Here is a 25,204-nt window from a genome sequence, read left to right on the forward strand (position 1 = left end):
TGTCATGACCATACCCCTCCCCCACACAAAACCACCACAGTGGCCTTCACGACTGAACAGGTGAGAAGACAGCTGAAACGTCTCAACCCAAGCAAGGCTGCAGGACCCGATGGTGTCAGCTCCAGGGTGCTCAAAGCCTGTACCCCTCAGCTATGTGGAGTACTTTGCCATGTATTCAACATGAGCCTGAGGCTCCAGAGGGTTCCTGTACTGTCGAAGACGTCCTTCCTCGTTCCTGTGCCAAAGATGCCATGCCCCAGCGGCCTCAATGACTACAGACCGGTGGCATTGACCTCCCACATCATGAAGACCCTGGAGAGACATGTTCTGGAGCTCTTCCGGCCTATGGTCAGGCCACACTTAGATCCCCTCCAGTTCGCCTACCAGCCCCGACTAGGAGTTGAGGATGCCATCGTCTACCTGCTGATCCATGTCTATGCCCACCTGGACAAGCCAGCGAGCACTGTGAGGGTCATGTTTTTTGACTTCTCCAGTGCGTTCAACACCATCTGCCCTGCTCTGTTGGGGAAGAAGCTGACAGCGATGCAGGTGGATGCTTCCCTGGTATCATGGATTCTTGATTACCTGACTGGCAGACCACAGTACGTGTGCTTGCAACACTGTGAGTCCGACAGAGTGATCAGCAGTACTAGGGCTCCACAGGGGACTGTCTTGTCTCCCTTTCTCTTCACCATTTACACCTTGGACTTCAACTACTGCACAGAGTCTTGTCATCTTCAGAAGTTTTCGGATGACTCTGCCATAGTTGGATGCATCAGCAAGGGAGATAAGGTTGAGTACCGAGCTACAGTAGGAAACTTTGTCACATGGTGTGAGCAGAATTATCTGCAGCTTAATGTGAAAAAGACTAAGGAGCTGGTGGTAGACCTGAGGAGAGCTAAGGTACCGGTGACCCCTGTTTCCATCCAGGGGGTCAGTGTGAACATGGTGGAGGATTTCAAATACCTGGGAATACGAATTGACAATAAACTGGACTGGTCAAAGAACACTGAGGCTGTCTACAAGAAGGGTCAGAGCCGTCTCTATTTCCTGAGGAGACTGAGGTCCTTTAACATCCAACTGACGATGCTGAGGATGTTCTACGAGTCTGTGGTGGCCAGTGCTATCATGTTTGCTGTTGTGTGCTGGGGCAGCAGGCTGAGGGTGGCAGACAACAACAGAATCAACAAACTCATTTGTAAGGCCAGTGATGTTGTAGGGATGGATCTGGACTCTCTCATGGTGGTGTCTGAAAAGAGGATGCTGTCCAAGTTGCATGCCATCTTGGTTAATGTCTCCCATCCACTACATAATGTACTGGGTGGGCACAGGAGTACATTCAGCCAGAGACTCATTCCACCGAGATGCAACACAGAGCATCACAGGAAGTCATTTCTGCCTGTGGCCATCAAACTTTACAACTCCTCCCTTGGAGAGTCAGACACCCTGAGCCGATAGGCTGGTCCTGGACTTATTTCATAATTTACTCGCATAATTTACATATTACTGTTTAACTATTTATGGTTCTATTACTACTTATTATTTATGGTGCAACTGTAACGAAAACCAATTTCCCCCGGGATCAATAAAGTATGACTATGACAATGACTATGAATCAGGAATTGAATTGAATTGACTTTATTTCTTACATCCATCAGGAGTAAAAATCTTTACATTAGGACTCCATCTAAATGTGCAACGTGCAATCATAGTAATTTATAATAGTTTATAATAAATAAAACAGACAATGTAATATAGATTACACTCAAATCAGTGTGAGTTCATCAGTCTGACGGCCTGGTGGAAGAAGCTGTCCCGGAGCCTGTTGGTCCTGGCTTTTATGTTGCGGTACCGCTTCCCGGATGGTATCAGGAGAGTGACAGTGATGTGATTTCCTGTGTCACGGGTACAGACAGTCGTCTCAAGTGAGGAGTTTGTGTGGAGATGCAGCTTTCCTGGAGGTGGAGGAAAGAGGACACACCAACAGGTGGAACCAGCTGTGGGAAGACATGGTTTGTCAGGTCTGACGACGAGCTGAATGTACCACAACCTTCAGACTGAATCAGAAAACCATTCTGAGGGTATTTGAAATGTCAGAATCAGGGGAGATGTGATCACATGTGCAGAGGGCAGGGGTTGTGTCTCCATCAGACCCTCAGTGAGATGGTTCAAGTTACAATGTACAGGGATGAAAGCACAGTGTTTGGGGCCGGATTTAATCACTGATTCTTACACAGTGACAGGGTTAGTTTTGCTGTAAGGAAGCAACATTAATGGAAGACGCAGGGACTTCATCAATTGCCAGTTGTTTAGCAGAAGTGACCAATTTGTATGTTACCTCGACAGAAACAGATTTTCACAGTGGTGACAAAAGGGTTCAGTCTGGTTTATTTCAGGTTGGAAAGGGGTGAGAGGTTTTGAAATCAATGCCTTGCGGTGCCACCATCGTTAATTTGTCATGTCCGGAGTGGTGGATCACACAGCACGGAAACAGGCCTTTGGCCAGCCATACCTGTTCTGACCATCCACTCACTGTCCACACTGGTCCCATTTATCAGCACTCGGTTCATAGCCGACTGTATCTCGGCAGTTTCAATGCTCATCCACTTCGTAATGTTGTGAAGGGACCTGTCTCCACCACCACCTCGGGCAGTGTGTTCCAGATTTCAGCTACTCTCTGAGTGAAAAATCTCCTCTTCAGATCCTTCTAAACCTCTTCGTCCTCTTTAAATCTGTGCCCTCTGATCTGTGACACCTTTGTCCCAGGATCGTGGCTGACATGGGCATCAGTGAGGCCTTTGACAAGGTTCAGCATGGTAAGTTGCTGTGGAAAGTCAGATCACATGGGATCCAGGGAGAGCTGGCTAACTGGATGCACAGTTGTCTTGATGGTAGGAAGCAGAGAGTGATGGTGGGAGGCTGTTTATTGGACTCAAGGCCCGGCCCAGTGGGGTTCCCCAGGGTTACAACCATTGCTCTTGTTATTTATTGATATTTAATTATATTTGCAGTTACACAGTTTGTTGAATTATATGCTCTACTTGATCTTTCATTGATCCCGTTGCTATTCTATAGATTTGCTAAGTGTTCCTGTAGAAAAAAAGAATCTCACGGTTATATGTGGTGACATATATGTACTTTAATGAAGGCTATGGTGCAGGTAGTTGGAAATAGGCAGTAAAAACAAAAGCAGGTCAGCATTGACTAGAAGGGCTGAAGGGCCTGCTTCAGTGCTGCTGGATTCTGTGACTCCAATAATATTCTGATTTGTAATTTCCACAGTCAGTGCTTTGCTACTAAACACTGAACCCAGAAATTTACCCAAACGAGAATTGAAAGTCTCTTAGCTGGTGACAAAAAGCATTTACAAGCTGTGATACTTGCCAAAGGGGGTGTTACTAAGTACTGACTATGCAGGGTGCCCAAACTTTTACTTTGGGCCCTTTTCCTTTTTTGCTATTTTGAAACTGTAAAAGATGAAAATAAAAATGTAATCTTGTTTAAAATATTCAAGAAATGTGCCATCTTTATCTATATGCCTTTTGGAAATCAGGTCATCTTTTACTCGCTTAACTATTCACAGTAACAGAAATTTAACCAGGGGTGCCCAAACATTTGCATGCCACTGTATATATCCTGTGCCTTCCGAATTGCTTCCAGAAATTCCAGCCATTGCTGCTCTGTTTTCATCCTTGCCTGTGTTCTTTTCAAATCAATTTTGACCAATTTTTCTCTCATGCCTCTCTAATTCTCTTTATTCCACATCTGACTTTAGCTTCTCCTTCTCCAATGTCAGGGTGAATTTGATCGTATTAAGATCACTTGCCCTTGAGGGTTCTTTGAACTTAAGTGACCTAATTAATTCTGGATCATTACAACACCCAATCCAGAATAGCTGATCCCCAAGTGGGCTCAATCACGAGCTGCTCTAAAAAAACATCTTGTAGGCATTCTAGGAATTCCTCCTCTTGAGGCCAACACCATCCTAATTTTCCTAATCACTTGCATGACAATCCCCCATGACTATTGTAACATTGCCCTTTTGGCACGCACTTTCTATCTCCCATTGTAATTTGTGGCCCACATACTTACTACTGTTTGGGGGTCTCTATACAAGTCCCATCAGGGATTTTTTTTGACATTTGCTGTTCCTTAATTCTACCCACAGATTCTACACCCTCCAACCCTATGCCATCTCTTTCTAAAGATTTTATTTAATATTTTACCAACAGATCCACACAACCTCACTACCAGCTTGTTCTTGGCTTGTTCTTTCAAGAAACATACAAGTATCTGGGAAACAAGAGGACCTGCAGATGGTAGAAATCTAGGGAACTACGCACACAGTGCTGGAGGAGCTCAGCATGTCAGGTAGCATCTATGAGTGGGAATCTAAGACCCTTCATCAGGACTCCTGATATCCATGTATCTGGAATATCAACAAGCAAAGAAAATAGAAAGTTGTGCAAAGTAGGGAGAACCTTTGACAAAATTTAGTTCAAGGCTTAAAAAAAAACCTGCCAAACAGCTCAATAGTTAACAAGTACAACAAAGACAATAAACACTTTCATCAATACCAACACTGATTTTTTAAAATAAAAATATCTTGGTCCCATTTCAATCAGTAAAATTTAAAGATAAATAAGAACTGAAATGATAACCTTAGAAACGACTATTTACGCTCAAACCCACTTAGATTAACACTACCTTGGACAGAAGGAAGAAGAGAAATAACACACATGAAAAAAATATCACACAAAGGTCAGATAAAACTTCTAAGTATATATTTTCAACAAAAATGAACAGAATTCAGCACTCCAGGTGTGTGTATGCAATCGTGATAAGAAATACAGACCAGAAAACTTAAATGAGAGGCCAACTCAAAGAAATGAATCATCACTATGGAAGAAAACATTAACCAGTGGAATGAGTATGACCCTCCATGGGAGACATCCCAATGATCTGAGCAGACAAGATAGTGACAAGGAAGCATCGAGCACCTGACTGAGAGTTGGAGGATTCTTCCCAGAAACAGAGGGGTTCTTTGCAGAAATACAGGACAAGGTGATTAACAAAAGGAAAAAAAATTGAAAGTACATGAAATACACACAAACACGGCGGGAGGAGAAGATGGTGGCGCGCCGGCGTGTGCGCAGCCCTCTAGTGAAAAATGATGTTGTATCTGTTAAATAGGGGCCGTGGACAACTCTGATTTGATGGAGAATGAACGTGAAAGCACAGAGGAACATCTGGAGAAATTTATGAAATGCCCGTTTGCTGCTGTCATTACTGTGTGGTCAGGGATCTTTCGGAGGGTAGGCCTCAAAATCCCTGGCCTTGCCTGCTTTTGGCGACCGAGAAGGAGGTCAAATCGTTCGGACAGAGATGGCGCTCAGTACTCGGTGTCAGAGAGCTGATCAGAGCTCAAAGTTTTCGCATGACTCAGAGTCAGATTGTGGTTGGCATGGCAGGGAGAGTTTTTCTTCCTTCTCCCGTCTGCGTGAGATGTGGGACATTTGAGAAACTTTGAACTTTACTATGCTCACGGACTTCTTCATCAAGTTATGGTATTCTTACACTGTTTGTAACTATATGTTATAATTATGTGGTTTTGTCAGTTTTTTCAGTCTTGGTTTGTCCTGCGTTTTGTGATATCACACCGGAGGAAATAATGTATCATTTCTTAATGCATGCATTACTAAATGACAATAAAAGAGGACTACGTGTCTTCATAATCATATAATAACAAGGCAGTAAGTGCGGAAAATGATAAGAGAAACCAGACACAATCCAACACATTCCAGGATCCTGCTGCAGTTTAAGTCAATCTGATTACTAACAAAGGTACAATCAAGTGGCAAGTATCATTCACCAAAATCTTGATTTAAAATACAGACTCACAAAGGCCCTCCATCACTTCATAAAGCCATCAGATTTCAAGCCTGATCCAGTTCAGAGCCAAAATATTACAAATTATATGATAATCAATACATTATTTCAGATAGGACAATCCATAATAACCATCCGGATATAATATTACAGGATAAACAAGCAGAAACAGCTCTCTCAATAGATAAAACCATTCTCCACACACATGTTCCTCGACCAGTGGAGCACCTCACCACAGGCATTGTTTGTGTCATCAGTCAGACAACCGAAAGATTTTCTCTCTCAATCAGCTTCCAAATGTTGTTACTCTGTCATTCGTTGCCACTCCCCGCTGCTGATTCCCTTCTCCTCATCATACATTCTTAACCTGTCCATCGTCCAGATCCCCAAACTCTGCCCTGTGCAGACCCGCCTCTGGTTTCTGACCCTGCTTCGTTGAACTAATGGTTTCCCATTCTGCTTTCAGTCTTTAGAGGACAGTGGTGTTTTCTAACAACCCTATACAAGCAGGGAAAATGACCCATAATGTGAAAATGAGTCGTCATTACGGAGGTTAATGACCAATGTCATTCTTCCTCAGCCCAGAGATTTCAGGGGGCAGAACATCTCAGACAGAATTGCAGTCAGCTTGACTTCTTCAGTCTGCAGAAAATTCAAGGGAAACCTCTTCACCCACAGAGTGGTGACTGTTTGGAACCCATAAGCACAGGGAGAGCGAGAGATGAACAACAGGGCAGGATTTCAAAGGACTGTCGTGGAACTGAATCACTGGCAGGGTCCAGCCGGCCTGAGTCGATTCTCTACTGTACACTTGGTGTTATAAATTCACTAGGTACCGGAGACAGAGTTTAACATAAACTGATTTATTTATCTCAGATCCAGAATATTAAACTCCAGCCCCATTAAAGGTGAATATGCAGCAGAAGAAACTCCTCCCATGCCCAGTGACCAGGGTGCAGAACTGGGTGTGGTGAGCAGCAGCAATAATTGCAGAGTTCAGCACCGACAGTCACTCTCGAAATTGCATTCAGCAATGGTGATGGACAAATATCCAGCAAGCAGCTTATTGAAACTTTCTCCCCAGTGTGAACCCGGTAGTGTGTCACAAGTGTAATACGCTGTAAGGTTTCACTGCTCATGTAACGGCCTCTGTGCAGTGTTTCACTGCTGAGGTAATGGTTTCTCTGTAGCAGCAATGTTTAGTTCACAACTAGAGATAACAGGGTTTTGTTGTGCGGGGCTATCCAATAAGAGAAATGTTCTTCCTTGTGAGTCTGGAAGAAAGATTTCATGGTCTTTTGCTGGGGAGAGATGAGAAGACGTGAATGGAGAGAGTGGGCCCATTTTCTTTTTTTTTTTGTTTTCTTTACTAACCCTACAGTCAAAGTAAGAATTTTAAATCTCATTCCTTTAATCACATATTGTGTACTGTTTGTTATTTTGGGGTACTGATTTGTAACAGGGGACATATCACGCAGCATTCATCCAAATGAGATTTCTTAACTTGTCTGGGCTGGGAGGCTATCACCCCCTATATTAAGCTGCTAGCCGAAGCCAGAGTTACATAAAGTTAGATTACTGAGTGAATCGCTTCCCACATTCACAGCAGGTGAACAGCCTCTCCCCAGTGTGAACTCAATGATGTAAATTTGATTGATTTGGCTGACAGAATCCCTCCCCAAAGATTGAGCAGGTGATCGGCCTCTACCCAGTGTGAACTCGCTGGTGTCTCTGTAGTTGGGATGACCAAGTGAATGCCTTCCCACACACGGAGCAGGTGAATGGCCTCTCCCTTGTGTGAACTCGCTGGTGGCTCAGTAGTTGACAAAACCGAGGGAATCCCTTCCCACATACTGAGCAGATGAACGACCGCCCCCCAGTGTGAAGTAACCGGTGTTCTTGAAGGTGGGATGACTGATAGAATCCTTTCCCACAGTCTGAACAGGTGAACGGCCTCTCCCCAGTGTGAACTCGCTGATGTACCTTCAGATGAGACGAGAAAGTGAATCCCTTCCCACAGACTGAGCAGGTGAACGGCCATTTCCCAGTGTGGTCTGACTGGTGTCTCAGTAGCTGAGATGACTCAGTGAATCCCTTCCCGCACTCTGAACAGGTGAATGGCCTCTCCCCAGTGTGAACTCTCTGATGTACCTTCAGTTTAGATGACTGAGTGAATGCCTTCCCACAGTCTGAGCAGGTGAATGGCCTCTCCCCAGTGTGAACTCGCTGATGTAACTTCAGTTTAGATGACTGAGTGAATCCTTTCCCACAGTCTGAGCAGGTGAACGGCTTCTCCCCAGGGTGAACTGACTTGTGTGCCATTAGGGTGGATGACTGAGTGAATCCCTTCCCGCACTCTGAGCAGGTGAACGGCGTCTCTCCAGTGTGAACTCGCTGACGTACCTTCAGTTGAAATGACCAACTGAATCCATTCCCTCTGTCTGAGCAATGTGTAAAATGACGAGCATGCCAGTCAGTCAGCTGATCAAGTGAATCCTTTGCTCCACTTCTTAAATATCTGGACAGAGACAGCAAAACTGGCGTGTTGTGCTCGAGATTGCTGTAGACAAATTCCTTGTTGTGTTTAACCTGTAAAAAAGATTTACAAAATACATGAGTGGGTGAAGGGCAACATTTCAGATGAGATCACTTGAGTTGTCAAGGTGTGATCTGACATCAAACTGTTACAGTGAGGGTCAACCCAAGTTGGAGAGAGAAATCATCTTCTAACTGGGCACAGTGCTGGTATCTGGAATGACCATCAAACTCTCTGGTGCTCTTCCTGTCTCCATAAGAATGGGGCATTTCTGCCATCTTCAATCTGTGACCTGCCTCAGTTTGGCTCTCTCCATTGGTATTATTCCCTGTTCCAACTGAGCTGCATGGGTGCCTGGCCCCACAGGAACTGAAACACTCAAATGCAAAATAGCCAGCAGTGTATTCCACGCGCCCACCACTCTCTGGGTAAAAAAACTTACCCCTGACATCTATTTCCAAGCACCTTAAAGTTATGCCCCCTCATGTTAGCCATTTCAGCCCTGGGATAGAAACCTCTGGCTATCCAAACGATCAATGCCCCTCATCATCTTATACATCTAAAAAAGGTTCTAACCATAAACAAGGAAACTATACATTGCTTTGAGGATTTGTTAGAAGTATACAAAATTATGAGGGTATAGATAGGGTAAATGCAAACAGCTTTTTCCACTGAAGTTGGGTGGGATGACAACCGGAGGTCATGGGTAAGTGGGGAAGGTGAAACTTTAATGGGAACATTTGGAAAAGCTCTTTACTGAAATGGTAGTGAGAGTGTGGAATGAGATGTCAGCACAAGTGGTGAATATGAGCTCGGTTTCATCATTTCAAATACATTTGGATGGGAGCCTGGATGGTAGGGGGATGGAGGGTGATGGTCCCAGTGCAGGTAATTGCATTAGACAACTTAAATGTTTTTTTGGCATTGACTAGATGGGCCAAATAGCCTGTTTCCATACTGAACTTCTCCATGTTTCTATGACAGAGAAGCTGGCCAAACTTGTTTGGAAGGGAAAAGGTAGGAGTGACAATGGAGCAGCAGTGGCTGGAGTTTCTGGGAGCAATTTGGGAACTGAGTGATCGATACATCCCAAAGAAGTGAAAGCATTAGGAAGGCAGGAGAACACAACCGTGGCTGAAATGAGAAGCCAAAGCCAACATAAAAGCCAAAGAGAGGGCAAAAAATAGAGCAAAATCCATTGAGAAGCTTTCAGAAACCAACAGCAGACAACTAAAAAAAACGTCAGATGAGCTCAGGGGGTGGAATTATGATATTGTAGTCATTAATGAGTCTTGGTAGCACCCAACAGTCTGAGGCATTTAGAGGAACAAAATATCTGGGGTCTCAAGATCACTTGAAAACCAAGGTACCCTGCACCAGTTACCTTTCAACTTTTATCTTGGCAGCCACATACAAACTCCACACACTCAAAATTTCACTTCTGAAGGCCTCCCACTTACTAAGTACTCCTTTGCCAGAAAACAGCCTGTCCCAAACCACACTTGTCAGATCCTTTCTGATACCATCAAAATTGACCTTTCTCCAATTTAGAATCTCAACCCGTGGTCCAGAGCTCTCTTTTCCATTTTTACGTCGAATTATGATCACTAATTTCTGTCACCAGCCCTGGATCATTTCCTAAAAGCTTATTGCACACTTCTACGTCGGGAATTCTACATTCTGATTAAGGGCACATTTGACAAACTCTACCCCATCTAGTCCTTTTACATTATGGGAGTCCCAGTCAATATATGGAATGTTAAAATCAGTTGCTGAATCAACCTTTGATTCTTGGCACGGTCTGCAATCTTCCTATAAATTTGTTCCTCTAAATCCCTCAGACTGTTGGGTGCAACCAAGTCCCAATAATGGCTACAGTATCGTAATTCCCTGTGCTGAGCTCATCTAGCTTTCCTACGATGCTTCTTGCATTGTGATATACACAGCTCAGCACATTCATCGCACCATGCTCAATCATTTGATTGCTGACTCTATCTGAGGTCTGAACAACATCTGACTGGTGTCAAGAAAACAACCTCTCCCTCATTGTCACAAAAACAAAGGAGCTGATTGTGGACAACAGGAGGAATGGAGACAGGCTAACCTCTATTGACATCAAAGGATTTGGGGTTGAGAGGGTGAACAGCTTAAGTTCCTTGGCAGAAACATCACCAAGGATCTCACATGGTCTGTCCATACCGGCTGTGTTGTGAAAAAAAGCACAATAGCAACTCTTTCACTTCAGACGGTTAAAAAAGTTTGGGATGGAGCCCCAAATCCTAAGAACTTTCTGCAGGGACACAATTGAGAGCATCCTGACTGGCTGCATCACTGCCTGGTATGGGAACAGTACTTCCCTTAATCGCAGGAACCTGCAGAGAGTGGTGCAAATAGCCCAGCGCATCTGTAGATGTGAACTTCCCACTATTCAGGACACTTACAGTGACAGGTGTGTCGAAAGGGCCCAAAGGATATTGTGGACCCGAATCACCACAACCACAAACTGTTCCTGCTGCTACCATCCAGGAAATGGTATCACAGCAAAAGGACCAACAGGCTCCAGGACATCATCTTCTACCAGGCCATCAGACTGATTAATTCATGCTGATACAATTGCATTTCTGTGTTATATTGACTGTCCTATGTATAAACTATTTATAATAAATTACACATTGCATATTTAGACAGAGACATAACGTAAAGATTTCTACTCCTCATGTATATGAAGGATGTATGTAATAAAGTCAATTCAATTCAATTCACCCTCTCCACTATCTGTTCTGTCATTCTGGCTCCCTTTCCCTCTACAATTTATATTAACTACCTCACGCCCTCTCCCCACACTAGCACTAGCAAGCCTTACCACTGGGATATTAGTCCCCTCTTGTTCTGTAACCCTAACTAACAAATCCCCAATCAGCCCTTTGACTTTCCTCTACCAGGTAATTCCCCCGCACCCCAACAGTTTCTAAAGTGGTCCACCTCTTGTTGTTGGGGGTGGCCACAAGAGTACTCTGCGATGGCTATTTAACCTCATTCCCCTTCCTGACTCTCACCCAGTTTCCTGTGTCCTGCACCTTGGGTGTAACTCACCTCTTTTCATGTTCATATCTGTCACCCCCTCCAACTCCTGGATGATCCGGAATTCATCCATTTCAAGTTCCAACTCCTTAAAGTGCAGGGTTACAAGCTACAGCTGGATGCACATCTTGTAGGTGAGGGCATCAGGGACACTGGAGGTCTCCCCACCTTCCCACCAATGTCCCTTCTAATTTGCAATGACCAGTGTGCACATAAATCTTTACTGTGCATTTTTCACCCAGTGACAACATGCACACAGTTAATTTTATATAGAGAGGTATTCACTTGAGCAGCTAGTAAATCACTGTTGATAGGAACTCTAATCTCGTCTGGGTATGATCGAGTTCATCTGCACTCTCACACAACCTACGTAGCAGGCTTGTAACGGATAATGAATGATTTTCTTACCAGAGCTTTTGCATATTGTCCATATGTGGTTTGCTTGCTAAATTATGCTTTAAAAAGTCAGATTTCAAAATATCACTCCACTTCTTCCCACTTGCAAATTCTCCAGCAACTTTTGCATCACCGCAATACACACAGGTAATACCAGTTTCTGTATTGTACATAAATATTTCCCCTGAACCCTTCCCCAGATGACTGACAGTGGGACGCTCATTGATGGTAATGCCAATGAATATAAAGGGAGGCGCAGTAGTCTGTCTCATTGGAGTCTGGTACATTTGTGATGTGAAAGCTATTTGTTGTCCAGGACAAAGGTGTTTGATATCATCATCTTCACAGAGTGAATGGGTCAAAACATGTTCCCACGGGTAGAAAGGTTGAGAAGAAGAGGAGGTAGAACAAGCAACACACACAAAATGCTGGAAGAACTCAGCAGGCCAGGCAGCATCTATGGAAAAGAGTACTAATGCAGAATTCCGGCATTTTGTGTGTGTTGCTTGCATTTCCAGCATCTGCAGATTTTCTCTTCTTTGTGATTGGAGGGAGAACGAAGGTGATTTTCTCAACTGCTGATGTAAAAGATTTTGTTCCCTTTCTCCGAGTTCCTAATCCTTGCATTTAGACAGCTGGAGCTCAGCTCTGTCTGAGAGATCCATCGGTTCCCATTCCCTCATCAGCCGGAAGCTCCCCGGGGCCCGTGTACGGATCGTGGGACTGAGAGAGAGGGAAGAGAGCAGGACTGTCCCGATATTGTGGGCACGGTGTTCGTATCTCAAAGCAAATGCCCCTCAGTCAGTGTTAAAAAGATTCGCCCCGAGATTCTCTCTTACCTGCGCCCGACTTTTGCCGAGGCCTTTTGAATATTGCGCGCATGCGCGATATTCGGGACCAGCCACAACCCTGACGCCTGCGCATTTGATCGGTGCTTCAGCGACAGCGAGAATTGTTACGCAACGCTTTTTGGGTAATCACGGTGCCATTTAAAGTTTCTGCAAGCACATATTCCATGTCCATACACATTTTCTTTTGTGTGTAGAAAACTCAGCAGCTCTTTTAACGCAGAAAGCAACTCCTATAAAATAGTACAATTAATAACAGCAAACTTTCCGTGTGTTTAATGCCACAGTAGAACCTTCTTAAAAATGCAGATATAAAATACAAGAGATTCTGCTGTTGCTGGAAATGTAGACACATTCACACAAAATGCTTCAGGAACTCGGCAGATCAGGCAGCAAGTAAGCAGAGGAGTGCACAGTCTAGATATGCTGAAGGGGCTCGGCCTAAATGTTGTCTCCTCTCCACATTTGCTGCCTGATCTGTTGATTTCCACCAGTATTTCGAAGAAATTAACCACCTTTTTTTTTCCATCAACCAGTTTCCAATGTGACAGGATCCTGAATTAACCCTATGAAAAGTATTTCGAAAAGAGAGAGAGAGAGGGGGAGAGAGTTATTTAACACCAACAACTTGTTTGTAAAAGAGAGAGAGCGACGAAGACAAACGGTTGGACTGTCACCTTAAGGCAATGAAAGTAACTTTAGATTTCTACTGAGTTGGAGTTGGAGACAGCACCAAGCAGCTTGTAAGTTGCCATTGTGACCGAAGGCAGCGCTATTTAATGGACACCTGATGTTATGATTTTAGGCAGGTTGCTGATACTTTCTTCAAGGATTTTTGCCTGTTTGCATTTCTTTCACAGAGAGAGGAAGGAGGGATTATTTGAATGACAGTTGATGCTCAGCACGGGAAGATAAAATAGATGTCAGATGATAGACCTGAGACACAGGTTCTGGACACTGAATGAGCATTATTGTGCCCGCATGAAAAGTGGGTTTTGGAGGATTGATCTTTTGCTCTTGCAGTGAAAAGAGGAAAGGGGATGACTGATGGGGAGTTGTCCATGTGTCCACCCTCACCTGGGAGATAGCTCCACCACAGAAAACCAGTCCCCTTTGTTAAATTCACAGTCGGTGACTTTTAAAGGATTTCAAAGGAAAGCGAGAAGATCGACGGCGTCCACTCACTTGAAGACTCAAATCTCTCCCTCTCTCTCTCTCCGTCATTACTCAACTCAATGCCATGAACTGAAACTGAATTGAACTGAACTTTACTCATCATCGTAAGGCTGTATTTTTTTACCCCTAGACTTAAAGAAGCTGCTTTTTTCATACAGGGTGACTTGGATAGGTTAGGTGAGTGGGCAAATTCATGGCAGATGCAATTTAATGTGGATAAATGTGAGGTTATCCACTTTGGTGGCAAGAATAGGAAAACAGATTATTATCTGAATGGTGGCCGATTAGGAAAAGGGGAGGTGCAATGAGACCTGGGTGTCATTGTACACCAGTCATTGAAAGTGGACATGCAGGTACAGCAGGCGGTGAAAAAGGCAAATGGTATGCTGGCATTCATAGCAAGAGGATTCGAGTACAGGAGCAGGGAGGTACTACTGCAGTTGTACAAGGGCTTGGTGAGACCACACCTGGAGTATTGTGTGCAGTTTTGGTCCCCTAATCTGAGGAAAGACATTCTTGCCATAGAGGGAGTACAAAGAAGGTTGACCAGATTGATTCTTGGGATGGCAGGACTTTCATATAATGAAAGACTGTATCGACTAGGCTTATACCTGCTGGAATTTAGAAGATTGAGGGGGGATCTTATTGAAACGTACAAAATCCGAAAGGGATTGGACAGGCTAGATGTAGGAAGATTGTTCCCGATGTTGAGGAAGTCCAGAACGAGGGGTCATAGTTTGAGGTTAAAGGGGAAGCCTTTTAGGACCAAGATGAGGAAAAACTTCTTCACACAGAGAGTGGTGAATCTGTGGAATTCTCTGCCACAGGAAACAGTTGAGGCCAGTTCATTGGCTATATTTAAGAGGGAGTTAGATATGGCCCTTGTGGCTAAAGGGATCAGGGGGTATGGAGGAAAGGCAGGTACAGGGTTCTGAGTTGGATGATCAGCCATGATCATACTGAATGGCGTGCAGGCTCGAGGGGCCGAATGGCCTACTTCTGCACCTATTTTCTATGTTTTTATGTCTCTATATTTCCATACTTACTGATTTACTTATATATAATCATTGCAAACTTGTTTGATTTATTTACATTTATATTACTGTGTTGCGTAGTTAGCAATAAATATTATTCATTTATAGCAATACTGGACTCCAAAGTGTTTTCCACCTCTGCTGGTTGTTTATCCCATCACGGAGTACGTGACATAAATTGGCGCCTGCATCCGCGATATGAACAAACTGGTCGAGAGGCTGGTTTGAATTGATTGGGGGAAATCCCTTTTGATTTTGCTGTGTGGAAAAAACAGCAGAAATGGATGTTAGTGTTGAGAAGTTTCTGTTGGAACCAACCCCGGAAGTGTTGGATGATGCTACGAGGGCCGTGCTGTTGGGAATTGCTCTAAAGTTAAAACTAAAGGTGACCACTAAAATGAGGAAAGCTCAGATGCAGATGGTAATAGCCCAGCATTATATAGATAAGGGAACGTTTGATGAGGTGGCGTTAGAGTTGTTCGTGGAAGGTGAATCTGCTGAGGATGAGCTTCAGCTTCGGTTGGAAATATTAAGAATGGAGCATGAATTGAAATTAAAACAGTTCAAGAGAGAGGCAGAAAGACAGAGACAGCTCGAGAGGGAGAAATGGCAACGAGAAGATCACGTGGCAGACAAGCAGAGGTGGTTCGAGCTGGAAAGGATAGACAGGTTGCAGCAAAGAGGTTTAGTGTCGGACCCTGATAATGTTTACAGCTCGGAAGGACTTGTTTTGTGTGAGGACATACCCAGATGCAGAGGCGGTTCGAGCTGGAAAGGATAGACAGGTTGCTGCAAAGAGGTTTAGTGTCGGACGTTGATAATGTTTACAGCTCGGAAGGGCTTGTTTTGTGTGAGGACATTACCAGATGCTGAGGATGCCGCTACTTTTACTTTATACTTTATTATCGCTAAACAATTGACACTAGAATGTACCATCATCATAGCGAAATTTGATTCTGTGCTTCCCGCTCCCTGGATTACAAATCGATAGTTAATATTAAAAATTCAAATTATAAATAATAAATAGAAAATATAAAAATGGAAAGTAAGGTAGTGCAAAAAAACCGAGGTGCAGGTCTGGATATTTGGAGGATACGGCCCAGATCTGTGTCAGGATCTGTTCAGCAGTCTTATCACAGTTGGGAAGAAGCTGTTCCCAAATCTGGCCGCACCGGTCTTCAAGCTCCTGAGCCTTCTCCAGGAGGGACGAGGGACGAAAAGTGTGTTGGCTGGGTGGGTCGTGTTCTTGATTTCCCTGCTACCCTGCAGGGGTTTGATAAGAGAGCAGACGAGGAAGTTTTAACCCACGAGGTTGAGTTTACTCCAGGAAAGTGGTTGCCAGAGAATAGCTGTGAGGTTCGGGTGAACTGGGACAAGTGGTGACAGCCCAGAAGAGGCAGCTGTTCCGATTGAATGTGTTCAGATTGTGGAAGTACCTGTGACTTCACAAGAGTCTTAAACTTGTGTTAAAGCTCAGTTGAAGTCGGAGGTGTCTGACTTGGTTGGAAAGGAATGCAGTTTCTGTGTGTCAGATGATCTTGGGTCAGTGAATAAGGCGTTAACCTTGATACCAGTGGAATGTGAGGATTTTCAGTCACTTGTATCAGACCGTGTTTTAAAAGTTGGTGAAGAGGTAGAAATTGATGAGGTCAGTGTTACTGGAAATAATGGCAAAAGTGCTGTTTCTGGACTTCTGGATAAAGTGCTGGAAAAGGTTGGATTGGTTGCACGACCTTTGACCCTGTTTGCAGGACAAAGGCCTGCTGAGAAAGGATGTACTACTCTGTTGAATTTTGTTTGAACATTTGAACACCTGCAAGGTCATACTGTTACTCAGGGTGATGTTATGGAAGCAAGTCGAAGGGAAGGTCATAATCAGATGGGTGGATTGTTTGGTCTCTTCCATAATGTATACATAGTTCTCATAAGCCTGATGATGGTGCTGAGTTTAGTAAACAATGGAGGCATGTTGACACCTCTCCAAGGTAAGGTTGATATGGCTGTTCAGCTGATGAGCAGAGCTGCTGTTGGAGCCTATGATAGCAAAACCACAGGTTTAATGTATGATAATGTGACACATACTTTTCTACCATCCAGATTTCAGCAGGACTTAGAGGGTAGTAAGGCTGAGAAGAGTAAGGTGTATGAGAAAGGTTTGTCTTTATTGAGGAAGGAATTTACAGAGGAACAGAAGCGAGATTCTGGAATATTGGCTTTAAGGGAGGTGGCTCTCACAGGAGGGGAGGTTCAGAGAGAACCAGTAGGATATTACCTTAAAGATGGGGTGTTGATGAGGAGGTGGAGACCAGCCACAGTGCCTGCAAGTCACGTGGTGGTTTTGAAAGTTTATAGGGCTGAAATTTTAAACATGGCTTACAGTATGCCTTTAGGTGGACCTCGTGGAGTGAGAGAGAAAGTGAACAGGATTATGAAGGAATTTTACTGGTCTAGTTTAATAAAGGATGTTGTGAATTTTAACAGGACTGACCATACCTGTCAAGTTGAGGGGAAATCTAATCAGGTTATTCAGGTAACACTACTTAAACTGATATCTGCTTTTAGTGAACTTTTTCCTAGGGTCATAGTGGATTGTGTAGGCCCATTGTCAAAGACCGCAGCTGGTTATCAATGTGGGCTAACAATTGTGTGTGCTGTGTCCAGGTCCCCTGTAGCAGTGCCTTTTGAAAACACGGAGGCCAAGTCTGTGGTCAAATCATTCAGTAAGTTTTACACACTGGTAGCTTTGCCCAAAGAAATTCACTTTGCCCAGGGCAGTAACTTTACTTTGAGAACGTTCCAGGGGATAGTTAGAGAATTGGAAGCTAAGCACATGGTGTCATTTACATATCACACAGAATCCAAGGGAGCCTTGGAACGGCTCAACTCAACTCTTAAGACCATGATTAAAGCACATTGTGTAAGAAATGGGAAAAATTGGGATGAGGGGTTCCCCTTCCCTTATTTATTGTTGGAGATTCAATTCAGAAGGCAGTGAAGGGTAGTTTGTTAGAACCTGTATTCAGTTTCAGGCCAAAAGGACCTTTGACCCTACTCAGAGAATTATGGTCTGATTTAGAAAAATGTGTCAGTGTGTTCAAGTATGTTTTCAAACTCTGGAAGAGATTTAATAAGCTTTGTGTCCTTGCAAAGGAAAGTTTACAAAATGGTCAAAACAAAATAAGACATCTGTTTGCTAGAATTGCAGCTGGGAGAATTGTTATGGAACAAAATGCAGTCATGGAATCTGATGATGGAGTGGAAAAACATGTTTATCCACTAAATCTAGTCTCACCAAAATGTCAGAATTCCAGTGTTTTGGAAAATATTACTGATAAGGTCCATCAGTTGGACCCAAAACCACAAAAACAAGTAAAAGCACTAATTGGTATTTTGAAATGGTGCACAGGTGTAGTGCATCACATCATTATAAATTCAGCCCAGCCTATGAAACAGCATCTTCACAGTGAGAACTTCGAGAAAAGTAAAATGGTTGAAGAAGAAATTAGAAACAGGAAAGAAGAAGGAAAGAGAATGGATGACTGTATTGATAGAGAGGGGAAGGCTAAATACCTTATAATGATTGACTTGTTAAAAGGATGCTGGGGTGTTCCTTTAACAGAGAAGGCTAAAGAGATATCAGCATTTGTGACACCATCTACACTGTATGAATACAATCTTTTACACTTCGGGATGAAAAATGCTCCAGGGACATTTCAAAGAATGATCAATTCTGTGATTGGGGGGTGGGGTTTATATCAATGATTTAGTGGTCTGGAATGACACGTGGGAAAAACATATTGCAGCTGTAGAGAAACTGTTTGAGAGACTTTCCAAAACCAATCTTACCATGAACCTTGATGAGAGTGAGGTTAATCATGCTACTGTTATTTATCTTGGCTACGTAGTAGGCCAAGGCCAACTGGCTCCTGTACAGGCCAAGGGCAAGCTATTGCTGAAGTTCCTGTTCCGGCTTTGAGAAGGTTTTTAGGAATGGTTAGGTATTATTGTAAGTTATGTAAGAACTTTGCTGACATCGTTCTCCCCCTAACAAAACCCCTAGGGAAGAGTGAAAGATTTGTATAGAATGACCTTTGCCAGGGGACATTTGAACGTCTGAAAACCATCCTGTGCTCAAAGCACCTGTTTTCTCAAAGCAATTTTCTATAGCAACGGACGCTAGTGACGAAGCTGCTGGGGCAGTACTGTTACAGAAGGGTGTGGATGACATTGAACGTCCAGTAGTTTATTTCACAAAGAAACTTAATGTACACCAGAAAAATTATTCAACTCTTGAAAATGAATTATTAGCACTTATTCTGATCTGACCACATTTTGAGGTCTATGTGCAGGGGCCTCGAAATCTTTCTGTTGCCCAGAGACCACTTGTGGTTTACATGGGTTATAATCTTTGGGTGTTTCTAATTAAGATGAAGGATAAGAATAGAGGGTTGTTAAATTGGAGTCTGATATTGTAGGAAGGTGACTTAAAAATCAAACATGTGAAAGGTACTGACAATATTATAGCTGATTAGTTATCCAGATATTAAGTTGCAAATTATGCACATTTTTGCTGTGTTATCTGATAATTTAACCTGTATTGTTGCAAACTCTGTAATTTACATTTAGTCAAAAAATCGTCTTCATCATTTTTTTCTCCGAGGAAGGGGAGCGTGACAGAATCCTGAAGCATCCCTATGAACTGTGCTTTTGAAAAGAGAGCGAGACAGTTATTTAACACCGACATGTTGCTTTGGAAAGAGAGAGAAAGAGAGAGAAACGATGACAAATTGTTGGACTGTCACTTTAAGAACTGGTTAACTTTTGGATTTCTGCTGAGTCGGAGACAGCGCCGAGCAGCTAGTAAGTTGCTATGGTGACCAAAGGCCGTGTTATTTAATGGACACTCGATGTTATGATTTTCGGCAGGTTGTTGGCACTTCTCAAGGACAGTTCACCTGCTTGTGCATTTCTTCACAGAGATAGGAAGGAGGAGTTATTTGAATGACAGTTGATGTTCAGCACGGGAAGATAAAATAGGAGGTCAGATGACAGACCTCAGACACATGTTCTGGACATTGAATGAGCATTGTTGTGCCCGCAAGAAAAATGGGTTTTGGAGGATCGATCAGGCGGATCGATCCATCGCTCTTGCAATGGAAGGAGGAAAAGGGTTGACTGGTGGGGACTTGTCCATGTGCCCACCCTCACCTGGGGGATAGCTCCACCACAGAAAACTGATCCCCTTTGTTGAAGTCACAGTCGGTGACTTTTAAAGGATTTCGAAGCACAGCGAGAAGATCGACGACATCAGCTCACCTGAAGACTCAAATCTCTCCCTCTCTCTCTCCATAACTATTCAACTCAATACCACGAACTGAACTGCACTGAGCTGAACTTTACCCATCATCATAAGACTGTATCTTTTAACCCCTAGACTTAAAGGAATTTGTTTTTTCATACATGTATTTCCACACCTACTGATATACTTACATATAGAATCATTGCTAACCTGTTTGATTTATCTACATTTATATTACTGTATTGAGTAGTTACTAATAAATATTATTAGTTTATAGCAATACTAGACTCCAAAGTGTTTTCCATCTCTGCTGGTTCTTTATTCCCGTCACGGGGTCCGTGACACCAAGCATCCCTTTGATATAAGGAACCCATCCTAATCGACATCACACACACCTGCTACAGATCCTTTACGGTGCAATCGAACCTGGTCGTTCTCCAATTTTCGGATCTCGAACTGAGCACCAATCCAGTCGTTCTTCAAACTAATGACAGTAAGATCATTGGGCACATGTTTTCTCGTACACACACTTCTGCCACCTGCCCTGTCTCATTCCCTAAGAGGGGGGCTGGTATCTCGCTCTCTCTAGTTGGGACTGCTATATAATTTTTTAGAAAACTTACTTGAACATATTATGCAAAGTTTACCCCTTCCAACAATTTACAGTATCCGAGACGCATTCATCACGTGGAAAATTAAAATTATCTTCAATCACAACCTTATTTGCCTTTCAACTATCGGAAATTTCTGCAAATTTTTTCCTCTAAATCCCGCTGATCTTTGATATAATCTGAAAAACATGATCATGAGTTAGTTTGTATTCTGTCCTTCTCATATAGACTCGTTATAGAAGACCTCGAGGTGGTCCTGCATGAGCACTGTTATGACATATTCCATGACGAGTAACGGCACCGTTTTCCCCATAAATATCCACCTCTCCATTCGTAATGAAACAATAGAACTTCGGAACAGTGAACTTCGAGCTCTGCCCTCTTGCACGTAATTGTCACTAATGGTCGCACATCAGAATCCACGTGCTGATCCAACATATAATATCACTGCCTTATCAACAATACTCATTGTACTGAAATAGAGGCAACTCAGAATATTTGTCCCACAATGCGCAAATCTTCGGTCATGTCTTTGCATGTAGGCCTAAACCCTACTTTCCTCACAACTATTTCACCAGCTATCCTGGCACACGGGTTTCCATATTTCTGCAGCTTTCGTTCAAATGTCCATGAGTAGGACCGGAAACCCTTACTGCAAGGATAATGGTCCCAATGCAGTTGATGTGCAATCTGTCTCCGTTGGAAATGTCCTAGCTTCTGTGGAGGAGACTCCAAAGATCCAAACCTCTGTAGTTCTCTCTCCTGCACTATCTGTCGAGCCACGTGCTAAACTGTGTTATGTTCATATTCTGAGTGTCTGGGGCATTTGGCATGGTTACAGATCCTGAGATAATCAACCTTGAGGTCTGGTCCCCTATTATATCACCTAACAACCTAAACTCACTTTGCAGGACATGGTCACACTCTCTGCCCGTAGCATTGATACCCCCGGGAACCACGACCTCATGCTGCTCGCCCACTCCCGTTCCCACTTAAGAATGCTATGGACATTATCCAAGATTTATCCGACACTGGTAAGCCTGGAGGTTTATGATCTTCGAATATCGTTCTCGTTCACAGAACCTGCCTGTCCCTATAAACATTGAATCCCCTGTCATTACTATCTGTCTGTTTCCATTCTGTTCTGTGTCAGACAGTCAGACCCAGTGGCTTTGTTTTGCTAGGGCGTCACTCCTCACAGTATCTGAAGTGAGATACTTGCTATGGAGGGGAAGGTTCCCATGGGTTCTCTGTTCTGGTTGCTGATCCTATTTTCATCCCATGACAGTCACACACTTCTTCGTCCCCTGCGCCGCAGGTGTGTTGTCCTGCTCTGCTTTCAGTTGATCTCTGTAAATCTCTGCCAAAGTTAATGACCACATTCTTTTCTACCTGAATGCCCTATCAATCACCCTACGGCTGTTTCCTGGTCTGCTCTGTTGACTTGAACACTGCCCTTCTGCTTCAGGGAACAGGTCTCTCGCTTATTCTTAGGTCACAGCAGAGTCGCAACCCTGCCCAACAATGTGCTCAGGAACTTCTTGAACGCCTACTTCACATTCACCTCTGCCACCGCACGTCCATACTCGGTACTAACCAGTATCTCTGAATAGACCTTTGAAATTACCTCCTCTAAAGTACATGAACTCTGATGATACGCATTTCAACGCTGCCAAATTGATACTGACTCACAGTTCTACCTATGCCCCTCATAATCTCATGAATCTTTCTCAAATATCCACTCAGTTTTCGCAGTACCAAACATAGCAACTGATTTTATCCAAATTCCCCGACAGCACATGCCTTCTAATTCAGGCATCATCTGCTTCATTATGAGATCCTCCACATGCTTGCTGAGATGGAGCGACCAGACCTAAATGCAATACTCCACTGCCGCCTCACTGGAGCTTTATAAAGATACATCATAAACTCCCAATCTCTGGATGGTCGGTTCTTTCAGTAACAATGGCAGACATCCGCCGTGCCTTCTTTACTACCCTGTCTACATGTGTAGACATTTTCATGGCAGTATGAACTTCGATACCAATATCGGTCTTCGCGTAAACATTGTTAAGTGTCTCGACACGAACATTATGCTGCCTCTTTGGATTTCGTGTCAGAAAGTGCAAAAGTTCATAATTGAACTGATTGAATTCCGTCCTGACGAAGGGCCTCGGCCCGAGACACCCACTATTGTTTTCCACAGATGGTGCTATAGATGCTGCTGCCCGGCTGAGTTGCTCCAGCATTCAGTGTGTGCTGAGTGTGAAATGTTGCACCTTCTTTAGGAGAGTGCAAGGAGACAATACACTATTAAGGGCAAGTTCATTGCAGGAGTTGCCGGGGGCCCTTGCAGAGATATTTAAATCATCCTTAGCGACAAGAGAGATGCCCGCGGATTGGAGAATAACCAATATTGTTCCACAATCTAAGAAATAATCTAAACATAAACCAAAAAGTTAGAGGTCTGTTATCAGTTGTCGGAAAGTTATTGGAAGGTATTCTGAGGGACTGGATATATGAGTATTTAAACAGGCACGGACTTCGTTCGTGGTAGGTAATGTATAACCATGTATAATCAGTCCATGTCTATCCAAATTCTGACTAGGGATCAGTGCTAGGTCCGTTGTTATTTGTCATCTATATCAATGATCTAGATGATAATGTGGTCACAGTGAGGAAGGTTATCATAGCTCGCAAAGGGAACTGGATCATCTGGGAAAAAATGGGCTGAAAATGGCAGATGGAATGTAATGCAGACGCGTGCGAAGTGTTGCACTTTGGCAGCACCATCCAAGGAAGGTCTTTTAAAGTGAACGGTCGAGTACTGAGGAGTGTGGTAGGACAAATTGATCTGGGTATACGGATCCATAATTCGTTGAAAGTGGCGACAAAGTAGTTAGGATCGTAAATATAGTTTTTTGGCAAATTCGGTTTCATAAATCAATGTATTGATTTGTGCAATGTAAGAAAAAATCCTAGAAGGTATCACCTGCACTCACTTCAAATGATGATGTCTTCACCATAATGCGGTGAGCTAGACTGCAGCACCGTGACGTTGCAATATAACGACCCAACATTTCAGTTCTAGGCCCAGAATTACAGACACAATCATGTCGCCAATCTCCTTCATCGCGCAGTTAATCATCTCTCATAGAAAGGGCAACCTTCGTGGAACTATAGTATTGGCTTTCCTCGGTGCAAACAATTTACTCTGTGTATTTACTGCTTACGTTACTGGAAGCTCCAAAATTCATTACCGCTAATTTGTTCGAATTAAATTCCATCTGCTAGCGCTCCAAATTTACAACGCATCCAGGGGGAATTCTATGCAATACTCCACTGAGTTTCAGATTGGAGTCCATTCGTGAATTTGCAATTTATTATGTTAGTTAAAAATCTGGGATTGAACGCAGAGCAGAACTTTCAATATTGATTTTCAAGATCAGATGCCAAACATTGATCAGTAGGGCGACCCGTTAGCTACCTATTGCTGATAGGGAAACGATCTCTCAGTTTGTCCGCTCAGTTTCTATAGATAGCTCTTTGTGATTTTCGATGCTTCTTCACGGAAGAAAATGTATAACAGTGAGTTATAAACTGTAATTTAATCCGCGATTTATGCCGAGTGTGATTGCTAGGTCCTTGTCTCCCCGTCTCCCCGTCTGCGTGTCTCCACATCCTCTCGCGGCCGTGGTCGATCCACTCCACAGGCCTTGTTTCATGCTTGGCAACAGACCATATAATAACAATCTATTGCGTGTAAACATCAAAGTTGAAACTTTCCTTCCTGAGGCGCAACAATCAGGCTTCCAGAGAAATGGGTGGTAAGCGATAAATATAGTGAACAGAAACTCGGTCTATCTCAGTTCCTTCCGTATCCACCTGACACAGAATGCAAGAAACTGTGATACTTCATCAAGGAATAAGATTAGTGAATACATGCGAAACACGGAAATCGCGATGAATCGCCAGTCCTGAACCCGAGTTTCGATCTGAAACGCCGACATTCCTTTTCCCCTCTACGGATGCTGCTCTATCCGAGTCCTCGAGGTGATTGTGTGCTGCTGTGGGAAACTTGACCTTGGCTGGGGTATTGCGTCGGACAGCAGGCCTAGTACTGCACGGAGTGCAAGCAAGATACCAGGCGGTAACCTCCATTTACACCGGAGAAGCGAGTGTACCTCTGAGTGAAGACAAGGTACCAGGCGGTAACCTCCATTTACACCAGAGAAGCGAGTGAACCTGTGGGTGAAGACAAGATACCAGGCAGTAACCTCCATTTACACCGGAGAAGCGAGTGTACCTCTGAGTGAAGACAAGGTACCAGGCGG

At 43.6% G+C, this 25,204-nt stretch overlaps 1 protein-coding gene across 1 annotated transcript in view; it reads right to left on the reverse strand.

Annotated features, from left to right (window-relative positions):
- Window positions 1-1,889: 1,889 nt before the first annotated feature.
- LOC140208000 (uncharacterized) overlaps window positions 1,890-25,204 on the reverse strand; it is a 23,851-nt gene continuing 536 nt past the window's right edge. Inside the window, exons 2-3 of the mRNA XM_072276533.1 lie at window positions 12,742-12,867; window positions 1,890-8,478 (exon numbers count right to left, since the gene is read on the reverse strand). Coding sequence (XP_072132634.1) covers window positions 7,594-8,478; window positions 12,742-12,867 — 1,011 coding nt within the window. The 3' untranslated portion in view covers window positions 1,890-7,593. The remainder of the gene's footprint in view (window positions 8,479-12,741; window positions 12,868-25,204) is intronic.

Source organism: Mobula birostris, chromosome 13, assembly GCF_030028105.1.
Source record: "Mobula birostris isolate sMobBir1 chromosome 13, sMobBir1.hap1, whole genome shotgun sequence".
NCBI classification, from domain to species: domain Eukaryota; kingdom Metazoa; phylum Chordata; class Chondrichthyes; order Myliobatiformes; family Myliobatidae; genus Mobula; species Mobula birostris.